The sequence below is a fragment of the Podarcis bocagei genome (assembly GCF_964188305.1).
Source record: "Podarcis bocagei genome assembly, chromosome: 11".
NCBI lineage: Eukaryota > Metazoa > Chordata > Lepidosauria > Squamata > Lacertidae > Podarcis > Podarcis bocagei.
Genome location: NC_138136.1, coordinates 12,354,369 through 12,363,762, shown reverse-complemented (window position 1 = coordinate 12,363,762; position 9,394 = coordinate 12,354,369). Strand labels below are relative to the sequence as shown.

Below are 9,394 nucleotides of genomic sequence, written 5' to 3'. Positions count from 1 at the left end.
CCCCTAGCTCTCATTTGTTAAAGTTACGGTTGTAATATCTGCCTGAGTCAGACGCTGCTCCCACTTATGCTGAGTCAGTAGAGCTTCACTAGTGTCACAGCGGCTGTTTACAAAGGATGCTCCAGCAAAAGACAAGGATGAGCAGCAAGATCCCATTGAAGACCAACAGACATGCAGCTAAAGTGCCCTTCAGCAACTTAACACTGACATCACCCACAGGGTTTTTCACCAAGGACACCGGCATGCTTCATTGTGATGCAATATAGGCAGTCAGGCATTTAAATCAAAGGGGCTTGAAGTGTGATTCACTGTGAGTAAGGGCGATTGAAGCAGTCCCTTTGGGTAAGGTCAATGCATGCTGGGTGGTTATTCACTCTTCTGCGTTGCCTTGTCTTAAACAGAGGTCAGCAACCTTTTTCAGCTGTGGGCCGGTCCACTGTCCCTCAGACCTTGTGGCTTGCCGGGCTATATTTTGAAGGGGGGAAAATGAACAAATTCCTATGCCCCACCAATAACCCAGAGATGCATTTTAAATAATAGCACACATTCTACTCATGTAAAAACACCAGGCAGGCCCCACAAATAACCCAGAGATGCATATTAAATAAAAGGACACATTCTACTCATGTAAAAACACGCTGATTCCCAGACCATCTGCGGGCTGGATTGAGAAGGGAATTGGCCGCATCCAGCCCCCGGGCCTTAGGTTACCTACCCCTGGCTTAAGATAATAATAATAATAATAATAATAATAATAATAATAATAATAATAATAATAATAATAATAATAATAATAATAATAATTTATTTATACCCCGCCCATCTGGCTGGGCCTCCCCAGCCACTCTGGGCGGCTTCCATAAAAACCAAAAATACAGTAAAATATCACATGTTAAAAACTTCCCTGAACAGGGCTGCCTTAAGATGTCTTCTGAATGTCAGGTAGTTGTTTATCGCTTTGACATCTGCTGGAAGGGCGTTCCACAGGGCGGGCGCCACTACCGAGAAGGCCCTCTGCCTGGTTCCCTGTAGCTTTGCTTCTCGCAATGAGGGAACCGCCAGAAGGCCCTCGGCGCTGGACCTCAGTGTCCGGGCAGAATGATGGGGGTGGAGACGCTCCTTCAGGTATACTGGACCGAGGCCGTTTAGGGCTTTAAAGGTCAGCACCAACACTTTGAATTGTGCTCGGAAACGTACTCGGAGCCAATGTAGGTCTTTCAAGACCGGTGTTATATGGTCCCAGCGGCCGCCCCCAGTCACCAGTCTAGCTGCCGCATTCTGGATTAGTTGTAGTTTCCGAGTCACCTTCAAAGGTAGCCCCACGTAGAGCGCATTGCAGTAGTCCAAGCGGGAGATAACCAGAGCATGCACCACTCTGGCGAGACAGTCCGCAGGCAGATAGGGTCTCAGCCTACGTACCAGATGGAGCTGGTAAACAGCTGCCCTGGACACAGATTTGACCTGTGCCTCCATGGACAGCTGTGAGTCCAAAGTGACTCCCAGGCTGCGCACCTGGTCCTTCAGGAACACAGTTACCCCATTCAGGACCAGGGAATCCTCCACACCTGCCCGCCTCCTGTCCCCCAAAAACAGTACTTCTGTCTTGTCAGGATTCAACCTCAATCTGTTAGCCGCCATCCATCTTCCAACCGCCTCCAGACACTCACGCAGGACCTTCACCGCCTTCACTGTTTCTGATTTAAAAGAGAGGTAGAGCTGGGTATCATCCGCATACTGATGAACACCCAGCCCAAACCTCCTGATGATCTCTCCCAGCGGCTGCATATAAATGTTGAAAAGCATGGGGGAGAGGACAGAACCCTGAGGCACCCCACAAGTGAGAGCCCAGGGGTCTGAACACTCATCCCCCACCACCACTTTCTGGACACGGCCCAGGAGGAAGGAGCGGAACCACTGTATGACAGTGCCCCCAGCTCCTAGCCCCTCTAGACGGTCCAGAAGGATGTTATGGTCGATGGTGTCAAAGGCCGCTGAGAGATCCAGCAGAACTAGGAAACAGCTCTCACCTTTGTCCCTAGCTCGCCGGAGATCATCAACCAGTGCGACCAAGGCAGTTTCAGTCCCATGATGAGGCCTGAATCCCGACTGGAAGGGATCCAAATGGTCCGCTTCTTCCAGGCGTGCCTGGAGTTGTTCGGCAACCGCTCGCTCAATCACCTTGCCCAGGAATGGAAGATTTGAGACTGGGCGATAGTTGGCCATCGTGGCCGCATCTAAAGATGGTTTTTTAAGAAGCGGTTTAATAACCACCTCTTTCAGCGGGTCTGGGAAGGCTCCCTCACAGAGGGAAGCATTCACCACCCCACGAAGCCCATCGCCCAGCCCTTCCCGGCTAGCTTTTATAAGCCAGGATGGGCAAGGATCCAGGAGACAGGTGGTTGGTTTCACTCGTCCAAGCAGCCTGTCCACATCCTCGGAGGTAACAGATTGGAATTGATCCCACTCAACTTGACTAGACAGAGCTCTAGCACTCTCCCGCCCCGGTCCTGCTCCCACGGTGGAGTCTACTTCTTCCCGAATCTGAGCGATTTTATCTGCAAAAAACTTTGCAAAATCATTGCAGGAGAACATGTGGCCCGTACTAGGCCCCGATGTTGCAGGTGGTTCCGCTAAATTGTGAACCACCTGAAAAAGTCTCCTGCTGCTGTTTTCTGCAGATGCAATAGAGGCGGTGAAGAAATTCTTCTTCGCCGTCGCTATCGCCACTTGGTAGGCTCGACGTTGAGCTCTAACCTGTGTCCGGTCAGATTCTGAATGAGTTATCCGCCACCGGCACTCTAGCCGTCTCAATGATTGTTTCATTGCCCTCAGATCCGTGGAAAACCACGGGGCTGTCCGGGCTCCATGCAATCGGAGAGGGCGCTTCGGAGCCAAACAGTCAATAGCCCTGGTTAACTCCACATTCCAGCGGGCCACCAGGGAATCAGCTGAAAGGCCATCAACATGGGATAAAGCATCCCCTACCACTCTCTGGAAACCATTTGGATCCATTAAGTGGTGGGGGCGGACCATCCGAATTGGTCCCACCTCCCTGCAGAGGGGATGGGTCGCAGAGAAGTCCAGTTGCACCAGGAAGTGATCTGACCAAGAGATAATGACAACATCATCAGCTCTGTTTTATGGAGTCAAGCCACATGGATTTCTTTTACAAGCGTACGGATATGGGATCAGGGGCAGGTAGCGTTTACGTAGATTAGAAATGAGTTCACGGCTACATCTGCAGACACGCATCGCTCTCAGGCAGCTGCATCTCAACTGTACTTTCTTTCATTTCCCAGTGCAAAGAAACTTTTCTCTCTTTTTTCATTACAGACTGAAGGCTTCTCAGGGAGAATTCCACTCCCACTTACCCTTGAACACAGAATCCAGGTGGCCGTTGAATTGCCCTGACCCTGGACAGTTGCCAGAAAGCCATTTAAGGCTGCCAGATGAAGCAGCAAAGGGCCTCTGGGAGAGGCTGCCGAAAATGCCCTTTCCGCAAATTAGCAGGAAAAGAGCAAGTAGCTTAGACCTCACCGACATTCTTCTAATATTTGAAGAGTCTCCAGCAGCATCTCCTGACTCTTGCAGCTGCTTTCCACTTTAGGCATCATTTGCACATCTCCTGGCAACTTCCTGACTCAATCCAACTGAAAACCACCCCAGCTGCCAGAGATATCTTTCTACTAACAGCAGCAGGATTCATAATCTGTTGTTCAGTGGCTGCTCTCAGAGACAGCTTCCAGGGCAGCACTTGGGGGATGAAAAGGTGGCACAAACTAAAATAAAAATAAAAATTGGGGGTGGGAGATATTACTAAATAAAGAATCAATGCTAAAAAGTGAGTACCTAATGCATAGTTGATCCAAAAATAAAAATAAAAATCAGTAGGTAATGATGCAAGGTAATAACATTCCAAAAATCCTGTCATAGGAGACCAGGAGTTGCCTGACTGTAATGACCATGACTCCAACTATAGGATATTAACAGCTTGTCATAAATGATGACTGCAATTCTATACCATTTACCAAAAAATAAGCCAAATGGCCTTCAAGTGTGACTTCCTTTGGAGTAAAGATGTATAGCACACCATTGCACTGCACATTCTCTTTCCTTCAAATATTGTGTTCTTTTGACCTCCAGTTCCTTACCTATGGCACAATATGATCTGTTCATTAGCTATTCCTTGTCCTTCATTTAGCACACAATTCATCCTTGTAAGTCAGTAACATCGGGTTTCTTCCCCCAATGTCCTGAACTTAGCAGGTGCTGTTTGCCCTTTTCGTAGTGTTGCTTTTACATAAGACTTCAAGGAAGAGACTTATCCACTTGATGTTCATTCAGAAAGTACATCCTGCAAGGTTACAATTCAAGGACAGGACTGGGGAACAGGACAGGAAAGGACTGGCTTATACCTGTGGACAGTTGCCAAGCAATGCCTTAGTGCCAGGTAACTGATAGACGGTGCGATAGCTGTGAGATAGCTCAGTCAGTAGAGCATGAGGCTCTTAATCTCAAGGCCGTGGGTTCGAGCCACACATAGGGCAAAATATTCCTGCATTGCAGGGGGTTGTACTAGAATGATCCTAGCAGTCCCTTCCAACTCTGTTATTCTATATTTCTCATATGAACTTATCGTTTACCCCAGTGCCTAGGAAGCTTCATAGAAATTACTGGACCACAAAACCATGGCTTAATTCTTCTGGGATCAGCCCCAAAGTCTAAGAAGCAGTAATGGTGCACACCTCTACTGCAGTGTTTTCCAAACTTGGGTCTCCAGCTGTTTTTGAACTACAGCTTCCATCATCCCTGACCTGGAACCCTTGCAATCTTGCAGTGCTTGGAGATTGGGGTTGCATGTAAGAGTATGTTTAAGAACACCAGTGCAATTTAGCTGATGGGTAGGAAGAATCCCAGGAAGGTCAGAGGCCACTGGTTTCTAGTATTTGCAAATCCTGAAGGAGTGTCTCCACCCCCATCATTCAGCCCAGACACTGAGGTCCAGCTCCGAGAGCCTTCTGCCAATTCCCTCCCTGCAAGAGGTGAGGTTACAAGGAACCAGGCAGAGGGCCTTCTCAGTAGTGGCACCTGCCATGTGGAATGACCTCCCATTTGATGTCAAGGAAATAAACAATCACCTGACTTTTAGAAGGCATCTGAAGGCAGCCCTGTTTAGGGAAGTTTTTAATGTTTGATGTTTTATCGTGTTTTTAATATTCTGTTGGAAACCACCCAGAGTGGCTGGGGAAACTCAGCCTGCTGGGCGGGGTATAAATAATACGTTGTTGTTGTTGTTGTTGTTGTTGTTATCAAAGCTCTAGCCTGGCCTGACATTATGTAAATGAACATGATATCTAAATATATTAAAATGGCATGCAACTAAAATATGCAACTATGACAGCAGCCCTTCAAATTCGGATATGTTTACAGAAGGTAGTCCTTGGTGTGCAACAGGTTCCCTGACCCTGTACTGCTGGGAGTAGGAAATGAGACTTTAATATCTTTAATATGCCCTAGGTCTTGCTACCTGGGAATAATGGGAGTTGTAGTCCAAAAAAACAGCTGGGGACCAAGTTTGGGAAACACTGCTTTACTGGAAGGAGAAATGAAAATCAACCAACAGAAAGGTAAGGGTTTAATCCTGGGACCTGGAGTTGTCCCTGACCTCAAGAGCACTATTAAATTTTGCCTGTAAACATTATCAACTAAAAGGTTGCATTCAGCCGTTAAACAGTAGTTGGAATTTCCAAACAGAAGGCAATCTGCCAAATACAGTATATTATGTACCCAGGACGGTCTTTGATTATGTTTTTTCAGGCGAAAAAAATATATTAAAAAATCAAGCTTTTCTTCTTCTTTTTTTAAACTTTTTCTTCTTTTTTAAAACTGCTGTTTAGAAAAGATTCTAGGTTTCCTTTCTTCATAGATGGGTGATGGAGGGGGGGGGAGTTAAAAGGAAGTGCTACATTTTTTTAAACCACCTGTGAGCTCATGAAAAAGCCTGAGACTTGAAAGGAAAAACACACGGAGGTGCTTAACCAAAACAGACAGAATATCCCTTGAATCACCACAAAAATAATTTCCCTTCTAATGTGGGGAGATTACTCACAAGAACTGGCAGCTATGCAAATAACCTTCACAGCGTTTGGGAATTTTTTTTCCCCCTTCCACAACAGATTTCAAAGAAGGAGCTTGCTTTCAGGAAGAAAGAGAGAAAGAGTCCAACATGACTCAAAAGCAGAAAATTGCAGGATGCTGCTTATTTACAAAGCTTACTTCAGATTTTCTATATCCAGTGCTACATTTTGCATGCCAAGACCTAGGGCATATTAAAGATTCGTATTTAGTCTCATTTCCTACTCCCAGCATAACAGGGTCAGGGAACCTGTTCCACACCAAAAACTACCTCCTGTAAACATATCAGAATTTGAAGGGCTGCCATTATAGTTGCATATTTTAGTTGCATGCCATTTTCATATATTTAGATTTCATGTTCATTTACATAATGTTAGGCCAGGCTAGAGCCTTAATTTTATATATATATATACACACACACACCGTATTTTTCGCCCTTTAGGACGCACTTTTTCCCCTCCAAAAATGAAGGGGAAATCTGGGTGCGTCCTATGGGGCGAATGCAGGCTTTTGCTGAAGCTTGGAGAGCGAGAGGGGTCTGTGCGCACCGACCCCTCTCGCTCTCCAGGCTTCAGGAACACATCCGCAGCCTAGGCAGCCCTACGGGAGGTCCGGCAGGGATGTCTAGGCTGCAGATAGCAGCCTGCCGCCCGGCGGGCGGGGCGCCCTGAAGCAGAGCGCCGCCCGCGCCAGGCAGACATCCGCAGCGTGGGGAGCCTTGCCGGAGTTCCCGGCAAGGCTCCCCAAGCTGCGGATAGCAGCCTGCCGCCCGGCGGGCAGGGCGCCCTGAAGCAGAGCGCCCCCTCGCCAGGCAGACATCCGCAGCGTGGGGAGCCTTGCCGGAGTTCCCGGCAAGGCTCCCCACGCTGCAGATAGCAGCCTGCCGGCCCGGCGGGGGGGGCGCCCTGATGCAGAGCGCCCCTCGCGCGGGGCAGACATCGGCCAGCCCCACAAGCTCGGGGGACAGCAGGGAGGCGCAGCGCTGCCATCCCGCTGTTCCTCGACCTGGTTTTGTTTCCCCGACCTGCTTTTGGGGGGGAAATAAAGGGAATTTTTTTCCCCTTTATTTCCCCCCAAAAAAACTAGGTGCGTCCTATGGGACGGAGCGTCCTATGGGATGAAAAATACGGTAGTGTTATGAGTTTCTGAGTGCCAGACCACTTTCACCCCAGGATCCAGCAAGTGTTAGAATTTAATTAAGGCTTGAGGCGCTGAGCTGTGTGTTGGACACTGATAGTCGGTGGATCTAACAAGTGGTAAAAGCTAATTAAGCCAGGCTAGCCTCTTGTGTTGAGGTGATTGCCTGGGTGATGGGTTATTAAGAGAACATGGGATCACAGGGACTTGGCATGAGATGGCAAATAGCCCATAACAGATAAAGCCAGCGCTTAGAGGATAGAGAGTTAGGAGCAATGTGAGCTAGAACCTTAAAGTTAGGCGTTATGAGACTGAGAAGCAAAGCAGTAGGCAGAGCACGAAGCTTGATTTCTGCTGGCCTGTGGCTATGGGAGAAGCAAGACCCTTTTGGGGTGTTGATGCCGTGAACCCCTTTGTCGTAGGCTCAGGTTGCAGATATGTGTAAATAAACCATATATCATAAGGACACCACAGTCTCTGCTTTGCCTCATTTCCAAAAGGAAACAAAGACCCTGGGTTAGTGCCTGGAACCCTTGAAATCTTGCTCTGCTTGGAGACTGGGGTTGCAGGCAAGAGTATGTTTCAGAACACTGTAGCAATTTAGCTGATGGGTAGGAAGAACCCTAGGAAGGTCAGAGGCCACTGGTTTTTAGTATTTGCAAATCCTGAAGGAGCGTCTCCACTCCTGTCATTCAGCCTGGACACTGAGGTCCAGCTCTGAGGGCCTTCTGGCAGTTTCCTCCCTGCGAGAATTAAGGTTACAGGGAATCAGGCAGAGGGCCTTCTTGGTAGTGGTGCCTGCCCTGTTGTCCCATCTGTTGTCAAGGAAATAAACAACCACCTGACTTTTAGAAGGCATCTGAAGGCAACCCTGTTTAGGGAAGTTTTTTATGTTTGATGTTTTATCGTGTTTTTAATATTCTGTTGGAAGCTGCCCAGAGTGGCTGGGGAAACCCAGCCAGATGGGCGGGGAAGGAATATATATATTTTAAGCCAGGTGTACTGATGCGACTTTCTTCTTCTGCAGTGCTGTGATGGAGGATCATCTTTCCTGAAACGATAGTCTCAGCTGAGCTTTCTAGTAAACTTGTGGTGACAGGAAGGCAGCCTGTTTGTCTAGCAGTTTTTGTTGTTGTTCTTTTAAGTGAAGCCTTTTTGCTTTTAAAAAACGAGAGAGGGAACACTTTTTTAAAAAAAGATAAGAGGAATGGCTTTCCTTAAAAACAAAACCAATCTCAAGTGTGTTTTAGCCAGTCTCCCTGGCTTCCCACATTTCAAGTAGAGCTCAGGGCAAGAGAATAGGCGGGAACTTCTCCCGTGGGGCTTTTCAAATCAGGCAGCTGGGGAGGCTGCAAAGTGCTGGAAAAATGCTGAATGGAAAGAAAAACACCCACATAGCTGTTACAACGTAATAGGTTTTGGTAGCCATGGAAGAGCTAGCATGTAGAATTGCTGCAAGTCATGCTGAGATACTTTTTCTGAGAGCCATTTGGATAATGCTTTGTACTTGGGCCAGAGAGATGTTGAATTACAGTCTCTGCTCAGCCACAAAATTCACTGGGTATCTTTGAACAATCACTTGGAAAGGGCCGCAACTGAATGGCAGGGCACACACTAAGAGTTCAGTTTCTCATTGTTGTCAAATTGGTCTCACCAGCTGCAAGAGGATTGATGAGAAATCCTCCTGGCAATGATCTCAGTGATCAAGCTGGGATTTCAGGTGATCCCTGAGGTAACCTGGACCTAAGTGGTTGAAGGCTTTGTAAATCTGTTCTAAGGATCAAATGGGGGAAATCCTTAAATGGGGTCAGGATACTACTAGGAGAAATAAAAGGAAGAAAGGTCCTGGTCTAAGATTTTATATTTATATCTACACAAAGAGAGTGCTATGTATCTAAGTTAAAAGGTAAAGGACCCCTGGACAGTAAAGTCCAGTCAAAGGTGACTATGGGGTTGCGGCACTCATCTTGCTTTCAGGCCAAGGGAGCCAGTGTTTGTCTGCAGATAGCTTTCTGGGCCATATGGCCAGCATGACTAAACCACTTCAGGCGCAATGGGACACCGTGACAGAAACCAGAGCACATGGAAACACCATTTACCTTTCTGCCGCAGTGGTACCTAT

The 9,394-nt window shown here is 47.5% G+C and overlaps 1 protein-coding gene across 1 annotated transcript in view; it reads left to right on the top strand.

Annotated features, from left to right (window-relative positions):
* The first annotated feature begins 893 nt into the window (after positions 1-893).
* Positions 894-9,394, top strand: part of LOC308597814 (uncharacterized protein) — a 349,730-nt gene continuing 341,229 nt past the window's right edge. Inside the window, exon 1 of the mRNA XM_081213963.1 lies at positions 894-942. Within this exon, the coding sequence (XP_081070089.1) occupies positions 936-942 (7 nt within the window). The 5' untranslated portion in view covers positions 894-935. The remainder of the gene's footprint in view (positions 943-9,394) is intronic.